The following is a 14,196-nucleotide window of genomic DNA, read 5'->3' as shown; positions in this document are numbered from 1 at the left end:
CGTGTTTGTCTACTAGTCTTTCTTGTCCTGTTGTTTAGCGCTGTTTGAATGTACTTGTCACCATGAACAAAGGAAGCTCCCCGATGTTTCCTTGTTGGTAGGAGTGAAAGGCTATCACCGGTGCCACCTACCCTGGTAAAGTGGACTCCTGTCCATCTTTTCAGGTTTGTGGGCAAGGTGTGTCGGCTGGCTTTTTTTTTCGCAGTTTTCTTCACGTGGTTCGAACAACAGCGCTCGCCTCAAAGATAGTTTCAAGCGAAATAGGAAGTGTAGGCCCTAGTGTTATTCTTAATAGTTTTCGTTCGCTTTCAGTGCTTCTCTTCAGTTTTTGGGGCATACGAAAAGCTTACAGCACTACAAACATAATATTTTGACCTGTTTCCGAGTATAAAAGAGTTAGGTTCAAACTGGAACCACAACCAACTAGGAAAGCAGCGCATAATCTCGATGCCCCCTCATTTCCGCTGCCGAAATCATGGGTGCATTGCGCCACCACCGGCTAGAAATGAGCATTTCTGGAGAAGGTTAAAAAATAAGAAATATTACAATCTTGGCGATCTCTACTGGCGTTCAGCTATCACTCCGTTACTTACTTTGCGCACAAAGAATAAACGTCACATGCTTAATTAACGTCGCATGGTCTCTTTAACGATGGGCAACTGCCCTGGCAGTGCCGTTTCGAAAACGCGTTGCTCTTCCCGAGAGCGATGAATGACCTCATGCACACTCCCCCTGTGAGCAGGCGGAAGTTGCCCTTTATTAATCTGCGAAAACTTCATTGCCGCCTGGCATACGTGGCAGGTGGATCATCTGCATTATTCGCTACACAGACGGACTCCGGCTTTTCTCGAGAACGAGGCCTCTAGTGCTAAAAATATAGGGAAGCAATAGCTCTTCGAGGCGTAACCAGAGCTCGCTGCTGCTTCTCGCTCCTTCCTTTTCATCTTCCTGCCAACAAAGGTATAGTAGACAAATCGAGGTTCGGTCGCGAGGGGAGAGCTTCTATTGAAAAGCGAGGAATACCCATCAGGACGTATGGGAGGAAACCATGTAGGTTCAAAAGCGCCTCTCGTATGCTCAGGCCTTCTAGTGTTTGTCCACAGCAAGCCACTTTCTGAACACCATTGTCCATACGCCATTGCCGGCCCCTTTCTATTAAAAGCAGCTCGACAGCCTTATACCTCTGGATTTAATGCGGATCTGCGTGAAGGAAATATTTTAATGCGGCTGTTTCATCAAATCAATGATTGCCGATGTAAAAAGCTGCACACTTCCCATTTGTCATCTGCTGTTTTGTTGATTGCTCCGGGACCTCGCGTCAGCCTGCAAATTTCCTCCTCGTTTTGATGTCTACGTCATTAACTTTGACTGGCCTTGCGCATAGACGACTTAATGACCGCGATATGCTGCCACAGAATGGGATAGACCGGAGCTATCGACTAGATTACCCTGTAATTCCTTTGTCAATCGACAATAATATTATGGTGATGGCACGCACATTGCATTGCCGTTGTGGTCTCACCATCTACTCTCCTTTCCTCGCATGTGCGCCTCTTTGCATTCTTTCTCTCGTGAAGAGCACTCTTCACAGACGCGATTTCATTGCCACGCCACCTGTTGACATCTATGCGAAACAAGCTGCAGCGAGGAAGGTGGCTGGTGTGGACGGAGGGAGCGCTTTTGATTCCTCCGAATACGTCGTGACGCCATCTGTCGGATACTTCAGGAGGCGAAGAACTATTGGCGTGTCCTTATCCGCAGCGTTGATACCACTGTCTATTACACTGTGTGCATGGCACAGTTCTCAGAGTAGCAGCGTGAGTAAAAATAACCGCATCCGGAGGGGAGGGTATCACGAACTTGTTCTTGCTTGGCTCATCCAAAGGCGAAAAAGAATTTCTTTTTTTTTTGCATGAATGTCTATCACGAGTGGTTGTAGGGTGGAGTAATTCTGCTGGGATGGAAAGTAGAAGGTAACACTTACTGGGGTGGTTCCTCATCTGTGGCGAAAGATGCACCGACAAAAACTGGGCTCAAAATCTTCGCGTAGTGGGACGTATCCGCGCGTCCAATACTCACAGTGCGAGACACACATGAAAAAAATGCTGGTGAATACTCATCCACTTCGTTTTAGTTATTCTTAAGCGCGTTATTATTTGGCTTACAGGCTATCGAATAGAACATTATTAGGCTTGGTTTTGTTTCATGGGGTTTAACGTCCCAAAGCGACTCAGGCTATGAGAGACGCCGTAGTAGAGGGCTCCGGAAATTTCGACCACCTGCGCTTATTTAACGTGCACTGACATCGCATAGTACATGGGCCTCTAGAATTTCGCCTCCATAGAAATTCGACCGCCGCGGCCGGGATCGAACCCGCGTCTTTCAGGACAGAACATTATTGGATATAGCCTCATTTATCTATTGCATGTTGCCTTAGCTCATTAAGCGTTTTTGCGAAAATCGGGAGGCGAAGGATTAGGGAGTAGTGAGTGTTTGGTGGATGGACTGAAAGAGCGTGCTGTTCAGAAAGGTCACGAACCCTCAGCAATTCTGGTCGTGAATATCCAATCGCGTTCCAGAAGCCTTTTTACTCATATGTTTCCACCATGTCTGGCTATAAAATTGTTTAGATGCCTGCTATCGGGAAGCCAAAGTGCGTAGATCTGATAATAGGTTTTTGCAATTTATTTATTTAGGGCATACTGCAGGCGCAGTGAAGGACCCTGGCAGGAGGGGCACAATAAACACATTACAAAGAAGCACAAAGCAAAATTACAAGGCAAGTTAAAAAAATAAATGAACATGCGAATCATGCGAAATATATCTTTAGACCAATCGCGTAAAGATGGAAAGAAACATTTCCGACGAGTTATTTCTCCCGATATGCGCCAGAGCAATATTCCAGGTTATCTCTTGCAATATTTTACGATCAATACACCGGTGCTCCAGAGCTTTTGCGAGGGACGCTATGTGTGCCAGCGGTATCCGTCAGCTATTACATTGTGCCAACTAGTACTTCTTATATCAGGGAAAGCCGACCGAGTTCTAAGTACCACATCATCTATGGGGCGCACAAATGAGACGCAGAAATTAATTTCCATCCTTGACAATAACGATTTTGTGATTTTGTCCGCTTGAGCATTATCAGCTCCAAATGTTTAACGCCGGTGCGATGGGTTTTAGAGTAAGCAGCAAAGTATATGTGTGCATAGCGATAGTTCACTCAATGGAATGTTCCGCATAGGCTCGAAATATTAGCGTGTCGAGGACGGAACGGAGCCATAGTTCACTGTTAATACGAGTTAGTTGGTACAGATTGTCCATTCTTGCAGGAAAAATGTGCTACATGCCGCATGAAGAAACGCTAACATCGGTACTGAACATGATCTGCCGGTCTAGTTGGTTGCGATCCATGTCCATCAGCAGCACGAACGCCATCAGGAAAAAGATGCAGATAGGATACAGCGTGAAGTTGAAAGTTCAGCGCTCTCTCCTATATGCACCTTTTTCGGAATTATGTTCACGCTGCCTATATATATGCATCGGTATTGACTGCCCCATTTCGCAACCTTGGCGCAATAGCATGACTGCTGTCAATATATTTGTGCTTAAGGCACCATGAATACAAAGGCAGGAGGGAAGAAAGAAGCGAAGTAAAGGAAGGAAGGAAGAAAGGAAGAAATGAAGAAAGGAAGAAAGGAAAGAAGGAAAGAAGGAAAGAAGGAAGGAAGGAAGGAAGGAAGGAAGGAAGGAAGGAAGGAAGGAAGGAAGGAAGGAAGGAAGGAAGGAAGGAAGGAAGGAAGGAAGGAAGGAAGGAAGGGGCATAAACCAAGGGAGTGAGAGTGACACCGGCCAGCTCGTATCGAGACCGCTACGGAATAGCCATCATATAAGTAGAGGAATAGCACACACGGTTCGACTGCAACTGGGATAAGAAGAGTATGAAATTCCCTCAGGAGTCCACGGTAATACTCAAGGCATTTTTAAGCGAGCTTGGAACTTTTGTGGCAGCACAGCATCTGGGATACTCGATGGAGTTCATGAAAAGGGACCTGTGATTGGCGTTCAGAAGGCCACTGAAAGTTAGTTGGTCCGGGCTTCGGTTAAGCAGTAGCCGGGATTAGCCTTAGAGTACTTATGGCAATCGCTCCAGCTATGGCGCATATCAGAGAAAATCCAGAACCAGCCTACCACTACCCGAGGAGACCCGTGTCCACCAAGAAAGAAATCGAAAGGGGGCCGTATTACAGCGCACCTCTTAGTTCGTGAGCCTTCAGGAAAAACAAGTTTAGCCACGCAGTCCAAAGACACATCCCAGCTGCTCAGGCTGCGTGCCCAAGACACGCGCTCATGTGAAAAACCAGCACACAGTTACGGAATTGTTGTTGGTAACACACAACAGCACCGCTTAAGCACACATGATGAATTATCTGCAGTCCTACCGGTGCACATGCAAAAAGGGTGCGCCAGAAGATCAGGCGAGGGACGCTTACTCGTGACAGACTCCTTGCCTCAAGAGGGAGATCAAAAATAGTATTGTAAGGTATTCTATGGAAATATCACTGATGGTAAATATTGCCACGCATCATTGTAGTGTCCGTTTGTTCGCGCATAACGCTGCAGGAACGGGGCGTTCTCATTTTTGTCCGTGACGCGAGAAGCGACCGGACTAATCTCGATTGATCATAGCCATGAAGAACTGCATCTAGGTTTTCCAGACTACTGTAGTTGATTTTGACCTGTTATATCGAAGTTTCCTGGCCGGCTTTAAATTAAGCGGTGCAGCTAGCTGCGGGAATTCGTAGTTCGACGACTGACGAGATAGTTTGATGCTTACGCCGCTGCCATGCTATTTAGTTCGTTTGCTGGTGCAAGTCAGCCCAAATAAAGAGCATCGTTTCCAAGTCTTGTTGGTGTCTTTCTGAACGCTGGACTGCCGTCACTACAACGTGACATCTGGTGGAGGTGCGGGTTGGCCTTCCATGTACCGGATACACCGGCAAGTCGTGATGCCAGCCCTCTGAGTCATTCACCGGAGGACCTGACTCCAGAACACCGAGCAAGCTAACGTCTGCTAGGGGACGCATCTGAGTTCGGGACTCTGCGAGAGCCTACGCGGAAGCGAAAGCAAACAGCAACGTCCACCATGAGCTTGCCCCAGACGTCGACTCCAATCATTCTGCAGCAGCCCCAGGTGCTACCAACCCCAACCTTCGACGCTTCGCCAGGCGCATACCCCGAAGAATGCCTGGAACAGTTCGACCGTGTGGCTATCTTGAACAACTGGGACGATGCCATGAAATCTAGGCGCGTCTTCTTCGGCTTGCAGAGACCAGCAAGAATCTGGTTTGAGAATGAGGAAGCTATCCTTACGGACTGGGAAACCTTAAAGGAGCAGCTTCTCAAGACTTTCAGAAACGTCGTGAGAAAGGAGAGAGCCCAGCAGCTGCTACATTCTCGCATACAACACCCAAACGAGACCGTCGCAGTGTACACTAAGGAGGTGAGGCGTCTGTTCCGGCGTGCCGACGCAAACATGAAGGAAGAAGAAAAGGTAAAGCTGCTTATGCGAGGAGTTAAGAGCAACTCTTTGCCGGCCTCGTCCGCAACCAACCGAAAACCGTTGAGGAATTTGTAGAAGAGCCATCCACCATAAAAAAAAAAACTGTTGATGCCAGAGCCCGCCAGTATGACCGCTAGTAGCAAGCTGGCCGGACACCGCTAACAAAGATAACCTGCGGGAGGTTATACGTCAAGTTGCACGACAAGAGCTCCGACGATTGCTGCCAACGGGAACGCAACCGCAGCTTACTTCGCTCACTGACGTCATCCGGGGCGAAGTTCAACAGGCCTTGGGTGTGACGCCGACCACCACGCACCCTCTGGAGCTTCCAACCATGACTTACGCCGCAGCAGTGCGCCGTCCTGCACCTCGACGACGGGTTCCAAGCCCCTATCGCCCTCAGCCACCTGCGCTGAACCACTGTCCTCTCGCCCCAATCCGCCCGTCCTAAGAGCGTAGCACACGCAAGAGGAAATGCGACGAGCGGAGAACTCCCGACCAGCGCCGCCCACTATGCTTCCACTATGGCGTAGACAGTCACATTCTCCAGCACTGACCATAAAGAAGAATGGGCATCCGAGGGTTATCATACGACGCCCCACGACCCCGACCCGGCCAGCGACCAGCCGAAATCGAGGAGTTCTTGCGTCGGGAAGAATACTCATCACCGAGCCACCTATCACGTTCCGCGTCGCCATTGTCACCGCGCTTTGTATCTCCTAGCCGAGGCTACGCCGCGCGTGGACGCTCCCCATGCAACCGAAGGTTAAACTGAATAAAGAAACCTTTGGAGATGAGCTTGCTTCTGAGCGCAAGAACAAATATCCTCCAACGACGAAAACGCAAGACCATGCCTTAGCTGCGATGAAAACAGTGACGACGCGAACGAAACGGCCAGACTTGAAGCTTTTACCACCGCGCAGAGAAGTAACGTCGGAGTAAGCCCACCGCAGCCTTACTATTCGACGAAGCCGAGATTGTACACCGAATACAACTTGCAATACGAGAACGCGAACAAGTGACATTGAAGTTACGGTCGACGGTCATGCGGTCACTGCCATGGTCGGCACGGGAGCTGACTACTCCGTCATGAGTGCGCCACTCGCAGTCCGACTGATCCGCACCGCAGGTGGTAACCTTATTACGTCTTCAGAAAGCTGCACCGCGAGAGTTACAGTAAATGGGCGAATCAACGCTACAACTTTCCTTGTCCTACAGCATTGCTCGTGAGACGTGAATTTGGGAATGGACTTCCTGAATGAACATTGGGCGATCATAGACCTTCGATCTAAGTCGATCAAGCTTACCACTGACAAAGCCGTACCTGCTGCGGCGAGAGCGACTCATCACGTTGCCTTAAACGTCATCGACGAAGCATTGAGCGTGCCGCCCCGATCAAGGGTCGTCGCCTGCATAGGTACTGGAGACATCGAAACTGCCGAAGGCGTCGTCGAGGGGAACACCCAGTAACTCCTGGATCGAGGACTGGGCGTCGCAAGGGGAGTCGCCCAAATTCGGAATGGCCAAGCACAAGTGCTGCTAACTAACCTCACTGAAGAATACCGGCATCTAAACAAAGGTACGACGATTGCTTTTCTCGACGACGTGGTAGACATCAGAGACACATTTTCCCTCCCCGACCAACCCGTAGAAACACCTGACCAAGGCCAGAAACCCAGCAATACCCCGGAGCAAACAAGACCGAATACGCAGTCTTCATCAAAGGTACAGCGATTGCTGCTCATCGGCATCGAATGTGCAACGAACCCGGCTTGCCAAGCACCGCATTGTCACAGACGAACACGCCCGACCACTGCGGGAGAGCCCCTACCGCGTATCGCAGCTGGAACGCCAAGCTATCCGCAAGCAAGTAGAGGAAATGCTACGTGTCAGCGTCATCAAGCCATCGAGGAGACCCTGGGCAGCACCAGTCGTGCTAGTGAAAAAGAAAGACGGCACCCTTCCCTTCTGCGTCGATTACCGCCGCCTGAACAGCATTAGAAAGAAGGATGTCTACCTCCTCTCCTGCATCGACAAGACATTGGATCATCTGGTCAACGCTAAGTACTTTTCATCGATGGACCTGAAGAGCAGCTACTGGCAAATTGAAGTCGACGAAAGAGATCGCTAAAAGACTGCGTTCATCACACCAGACGGACTCTTCGAGTTCAAGGTGATGCCATTCGGCCTCTGCTCTTCCACAGCGACGTTCCAGTGAGTAATGGATGCGGTACTCGCAGGCTTGAAGTTGCAAATTTGTCTAGTCTACTTAGATGACATTGTTGTATTCTCCTCAAGCTGTGAATACCACCTCAGAAGGCTTCGGATAGTGCTGGAAACAATCAAGTCTTCAGGCTTAACACTGAAACAAGAGAGGTGCCACTTCACCTACGAGGAGCTGCTGTTCCTTGGCCACGTCGTAAGCGAGGATGGAGTTCGCCCAGACCCTCAGAATACGGCTGCGATCGCAAAGTTTCCACCGCCTAATGACAAGAAAGCTATACGCAGATTCCTTGGATAGTGCGCTTACGACCGCAGATTCGTCAAGAACCTTTCGCGCATCGCTGAACTTTTGACACAACTTACCAAGGCTGACGTGCCTTTTACATAAGCAACGTGGCACGTGGAGGCTTTCAAAGAGCTGAAGCGTTGCATACAGTCCCCTCCCGTGCTCGGTGACTTCGATGAAAGCACCGAAAACGAAATATATACCGATACAAGCAGTGTGGGCTTGGGAGCGATCGTCTTTCAGAAAAATAGTAGCTAGCAGAAGGTTATCGGGTACCCTAGCCGTTTACTGTCGAAAGTCGAAGCCAACTATTCGACGACCGAGAAAGAATGCCACGCCATTATTTGGGCCACGTCGAAATTTCGACGCTCCCTGTACGGACGACCATTCAAGGTTGAGAGCGATCACCATGCTCTCTGCTGGCTGGCCAATTTGAAAGTTCCCTCCCGCCGCCTTACTCGTTGGAGCCTGCGTCGAAAACAATTCGACATAACTGTAGTCTACAAATCTGGCCGCAAGCATTCCGACGCAGACTGCTTGTCGCGAGCCCCTATCGACGCAGCACCCGAAGAGGAAGAGGACGACGCTTTCTTACGACCGGTAAGCGCCAACAGTTTCGCACTGCAGCAGCGCTCCGATCCTGAGAAGCAACGCCTGGTTGGTTATCTGAATGGGAAGATCGCATCGCCTCCCCGAGGGTTCAAGCGCCATCTGTCGGCTTTCGTCTTTCACAATAATGTCCTCCTGAAGAACTTTGCGCCCAAAAGGACAGTGCATCTTCTTGTCGTGCCCAAAAATGTCAGGCAAGAAATTATGCAGGCATGTCATAATGAGCGTACTGCAGGGCATATCCGTATTGCTCGGACGCCACACCGCATCCAGGAGAAGTACTATTTGCCGCGGCCAGCTGCCGACTTATCCCATTACGTGAAAACGTGCTGTGAATGTAATCGACGCAAAACTCCTCCGATTAGATCAGCCGGACTCCTGAACGCCATACCACCAACAACTAAGCCCTTTAAGCAAATAGGGATGGACCCCCTCGGCCCTTTTCCGACTGCAGCATCAGGTAACAAGTGGATCATCGTGGCCACCGACTACATGAACTGCTACGCCGAAGCAAAAGTATTGCATAATGGTACCGCAACAGAAGTTCCAAATTTTTTTGTCGAACGAATTCTCCTGCGACGCGACGCCCCCGAAGTGCTCATCACAGACAGAGGAACGGCGTTTATATCGGAGCTCACACAAGCCACTTTAAACTACAATCAGACAATTGAGCGGAGGACAGCTGTCTATCATTCGCAAACCAACGGACTCACAGAGCGCCTGAACAAAACAATCACAGACATGCTCTCCATGTACATCGACGCCGAACACAAGACCATTCTACCCTACGTGATCTTCGCCCATAACACTGCCGTCCAGGAGAGAACCAGGTCTACCCTCACCAGGCTTGTATACGGCAGGAAGCCCACGACAACACTTGACGCAATGCTCCCGGACGTTTCAGACGAAGACAAAATTCGACGTCGCCGCCTACCTTCATCGCGCCGGGAAGCCCTAAGACTTGCTCGGCCTCTCATTAAAAACCATCAGCACACCGACGCCCGACGCTACAATCTGCGCCGACGGGAGACGCATTACAAGCTAGGTGACCGTGTTTAGATATGCAAGTCATTCGCCGCCGTTGACTGAGTGAAAATCACTGCGACGATACTTTCGCCCGCACAGGGTTCTCCGCCGCAACGGTGACCTAGACTGTGAAGTCATCCCCGACGGCAAACGGTATCTCAGCGACGGCGCACACTCACGCAAGTCGTGCATGTCTGTGCGCGCGACGCAACCTACTTACAGCTATTGTGGACTACCTCGGTGTCTACCGCTGTACGCCACATGCCACAGCAGGAATTGCACCAGCCCTCCTAATTCATGGCCTGTTGCCCGGCACAAGACTCAATGTCGTAGGCATGCCGGATCAGTGCTTCCCAGTGGATCCGACAACAGTGCTTAAGCTTTTGCGGCAGAGGCTTGAGGAGAAGCAAGCGCAGTACAAGCTTTATGCGGACCAGCGGAGTGGCGCCAGGCGTCGTGACTTCCAGATCAGCCAGCACGTGCGTGTTCGCAAGCCCACTGTGCGAGGCAAACTGCCAGCTCGGTATTGGGAGTCTGGGAAGGTTGTGGAGCAACGTGGACCTGCGTCATATCTGCTGTATGATGGGCGAGTGCGGTACTCGTCCAAGTTTTGTTTGGTTCGTCCAGAAGTGGTTCAGCAGCAAATGCACTCCTCAGCTCCAGCTGCCCTTTTCGCTGACATCTGGCCGCCTATCGACTGCACCAGAGTGCCGCCGACCAGTCCGCAATCCGTAACCGTGTTCCAGGGTTAATCTTGGGACGTGCCTCCAACCAAGCTGATGTCAGCCGCTGGTGTTAGCCGCCCGGGCCCTTCATTGTACCTGGCTTCGCCCGATCCAGAACCGGCAGCCATTAGGAGCTTGGTCGAAAGGCCCCATGACATCAAGGCCAACCTTATCTCAAGGTATTTCTGGGGAGGCGGCAGGTTGCAGAGGAGGTGCTACCGGACGAGCCTACTTGTCACAGGACTGGCACACGACGCATGTCCGTACCAGTTCTTCGACGTGCCCGTCCATTCGCGGCCAACAGTACAGCTCTCGCAGCCGACTCTTCGTGCGGCTGATTCCGGAGTTGTCCGTCGTGCAGGGCGTCTTGTACGGATGTGACAGACTCGTCGTTCCCGAAAGTTTGCGACGACGCCTCATGGACATCGCGCATGAGTCACACCATGTCGTACGCATTAAACCCTATTATGAAGGCTAAAGGACTGGAAGTTTGCATCCTTCGTGTTTATTTTCATTTTAAAGCATCGAGGCGATGCTTCTCTGGGAGGGAGGTAATGCCACGTATCATTGTAGTGTCCGTTCGTTCGCGCTCAAGGCCGCAGGAACGGGGCGTTATCATTTTTGTTCTTGACGCGAGAAGGGACCCGACTAATCTCGGTTGCTCATAGCCATGAAAAACTGCATCTAGGTGTTTCCAGATTACTGTAGTTGATTTTTACCTGTTATCTCGAAGTTTCCTTGGCGGCTTTAAATTGAGCAATGCAGCGAGCGGCGGGCATTCGAAGTTCGACGACTGACGAGCTAGTCTGTTGCTTACGCCACCGCCGAGTGATTCAGTTCTTTTCCGGGCGCAAGTCAGCCCAAATAAAGAGCTTCGTTTGCAAGTCTTGTCGGTGTCTTCCTGACCGCTGGACTGCCGTGTACTACAACGTGACAATATGGCGGAGATTCTTTAGCTATGAGTCTGTAGCCATCTAGCCTATGACTGCGATATTAGAGGCAAGGCACTCATGGCACGCTCTCAATCTTTTATTTTGGAGTTTTCAGGGAACCTGTATAACGACTGGCGGCAGAACGTTTCCACGCGAGTCGTCGTCTTTTGGAGACGCTCTAGAGCAACCTTTGAGTGAGAATCGCTACTCTTTGAGACTAACACAGACAAACTAATGTAATGACGTAGAGATTGGTGCGGGGTCATTTGACGTCATCTGGTAACGAAAGAGAAAGTAAACAAAGCCTTACAAGCAAAGCCAACGAGGAAAGCTGCTCGTGAAGATCAGGTAACAGCAAGTTGGATTCCCTCTCTTGATCTCGTAGAGGGAAATTGGGTTAAAGATGATGGTTGTAAGGATTTTTGACGTCTTGAAGATTCGTTTTGCTCAATCACATTGCAAGAGGACACTTTAGGAGAGGTTAACTTTTATAACAATTAAAAGCACAACGGAGGATACAAGCAAGGAGAAAACATATTTACAATTGACTGGCTCGCAGTTCTAGGTGACGAAACCAGCCCTCGGTCCTGCCGAAGCAGCTGGTTTTAAAACCAATGTCCCCGCCCTCGGTGGGAGAATAACCAATCAAGTACTATACAAACATCCACCCAATAACTTATTGGGGAAAGGAAAATACCACAAATCGGCAATTGGGGAAAGAATAACACAACCAATGAATGATTGGGGAAAGAAGGTAACTCATCGCGACACTGTACACATATGCACACTTTCCACCATCACGATTTCGGATAATTATGCTTTCCCGCTGCGAGCTTCGCGAACACTCGCTTTCCGAACGTCCGGTGGCCGCCAAGTTCGAGGAACGCCATTTCAACTCATCTGTTTCTCGTCGTCGCTCCTCATGCCTGCAGCTAGCGTGACAATATGTCAAAGCATGCCGCTGCAGACATGGTACAAAGAGCCACGCACTGTGGCGCGGGTCAGCCTCGCCGTACACACGTGCACACAGGATGCCGCCTAACGACTGAGTCCATGAGGGGAGTTTGACGTCTCCTGTAATCCCCCGCCATTCGGCGCCCCCTCTTCTCCCGCCGGGTTGACTGACCCCTTCCTGTGTGGTTGTGCGGAGGGCCCAAGAAAAAGAACGTAATGGGCATTCCCATAACGCGACCGGATGCGGTAAACAAACTACAGCACCGCGAACTTCACTCCTCCCAACCAAGAATGTCACACGGACACTTGTTGTCAGTGGGACATTAAAGTTCAGCCACGGTGTCCAACAACAAAAGTACATACGCACGCACACACACGTATGTCGGCTGTCCGGTCAGTCCACACACACGCACACATGCACCGGCTGACCGGTCAGTACACCAGCACGCACACATGCGCGCACACAGCGGATATTTCAACCCGCACACACAAGGCTGGAAACCAATCTGCACATTCCAGAATTCACCATGTCAGATCGGTGTCCCAAACTGGCAGAAATTAATTCTAGCCACCTACATCTCGAAACAACACTTGTTTCTTTTGAGCCTTGCCCAGAAGACTGGACCCAACTTCCGAATTATCCGGGATAACACCCGTTCTAAAGGCTGCCGCCGCCGTCGGATCAATAGAGCACACCTGCTGCTCGCGGGCCACGAAGATTGCTACTGCCCTCGCGTCTGCATTCTCCACTTCTTTGAATTTTACAGTATGCTCAAGCCTCCCATCGGCTACTTCATATGCAGTTTTGCATTGAGATTCACGTAGCGCTAGCTCTTCGTACAGGTGCCCACCGACGTTCGCTTCAAAGAAAATCGTACTGTCACGCCTTCTTTTCTGACAACTACCTTCACCAGCTTGCTTCCCCACTTCTGGCGATGAAGCATACTGTGTCTCCTCCACGTAGATACCCACAGGGACAGACGCATTATCCGAATCCTGCAATTCCTTATCAGCTTCGAAAACCATTGCAGTGATCAAACGAGCATTCCTTCCTTCCTCGGCATCAAATGCAGCCTCATCGCTCGTTGTTAGCTCACAATCTGCTGCAAAAACTTTTGCAGCTACCGAATTGGCCTCAAGCTCTACCGGCGTCTCAGATTTGTCTCGAATTTTGAAATGCTCTTCCAAATCAGCTCTCTCATTTTCTTGATGTAGCCGCTCTCTTTCTATCTGGTCTAACAGCGAGTGCGTCTCAGGTGTCACCAACTTCGCTACACCGTCCGCTACATCTGCTGTCACTGCGCAGAGTGTCAGCTCCGGCTGGCTAACCGATTCATTTTTGGCAGCCAGCTTACCTTCGCCTGCAAAGGGTGTTCCCGTTATGCGCGCCTGCTCTACCTCTTCGCCGATCGTTACAGCTGCGCCAGAGTTTGCGGCAACCTGTTCTGGCTCAATGCTGAACTCCTGTTCACAAACAGAACACTCATGTGCCTCCTGGGTCTCCTCTATTTCAGCTTGCTCCGACAAGCGGCGCTTCAAAGGCGTGACTAACGCCCCTATGCCCTCGGCCATTTCTGCTGGCACGGCACACACGGTTGGGCCCTGCTGCCTAAACGCTGCAGCTTTCACACCTATAGCCATTGGCCCACAGGTCACTCTCAATACGGGAACATGCTGTTCTCGCTTCGATTTCGGACAGTCAATCATTAGATGCCCAAATTCCATGCAGTCAAAACATTGAACTGCTGCCAATAACATCCCTCTATCAGATTTAGTTCCCTGGTTGAATTTAGATTGCATCTGTGCAAGTTTTATCTTTTCTCGTTCAATTTCGAGTTTCAACTTGCCAATTTCAAGCAGCTGTTCTGCCTTCTGCTC

General features: G+C 50.4%; 1 protein-coding gene across 1 annotated transcript in view; it reads right to left on the bottom strand.

The window, feature by feature from the left end:
- Window positions 1-4,288: 4,288 nt before the first annotated feature.
- The window catches only part of LOC149337890 (uncharacterized), a 37,605-nt gene continuing 27,697 nt past the window's right edge, over window positions 4,289-14,196 (bottom strand). Inside the window, exon 4 of the mRNA XM_089554539.1 lies at window positions 4,289-4,327. Coding sequence (XP_089410665.1) covers window positions 4,289-4,327 — 39 coding nt within the window. The remainder of the gene's footprint in view (window positions 4,328-14,196) is intronic.

The sequence above is a fragment of the Amblyomma mixtum genome, chromosome 7, assembly GCF_055824585.1.
Source record: "Amblyomma mixtum isolate Tamu chromosome 7, ASM5582458v1, whole genome shotgun sequence".
Classification (NCBI taxonomy): Eukaryota; Metazoa; Arthropoda; class Arachnida; order Ixodida; family Ixodidae; genus Amblyomma; species Amblyomma mixtum.
Note: the sequence above shows the minus strand (reverse complement) of the source record. Positions and strands in the feature narration are given on the sequence as shown.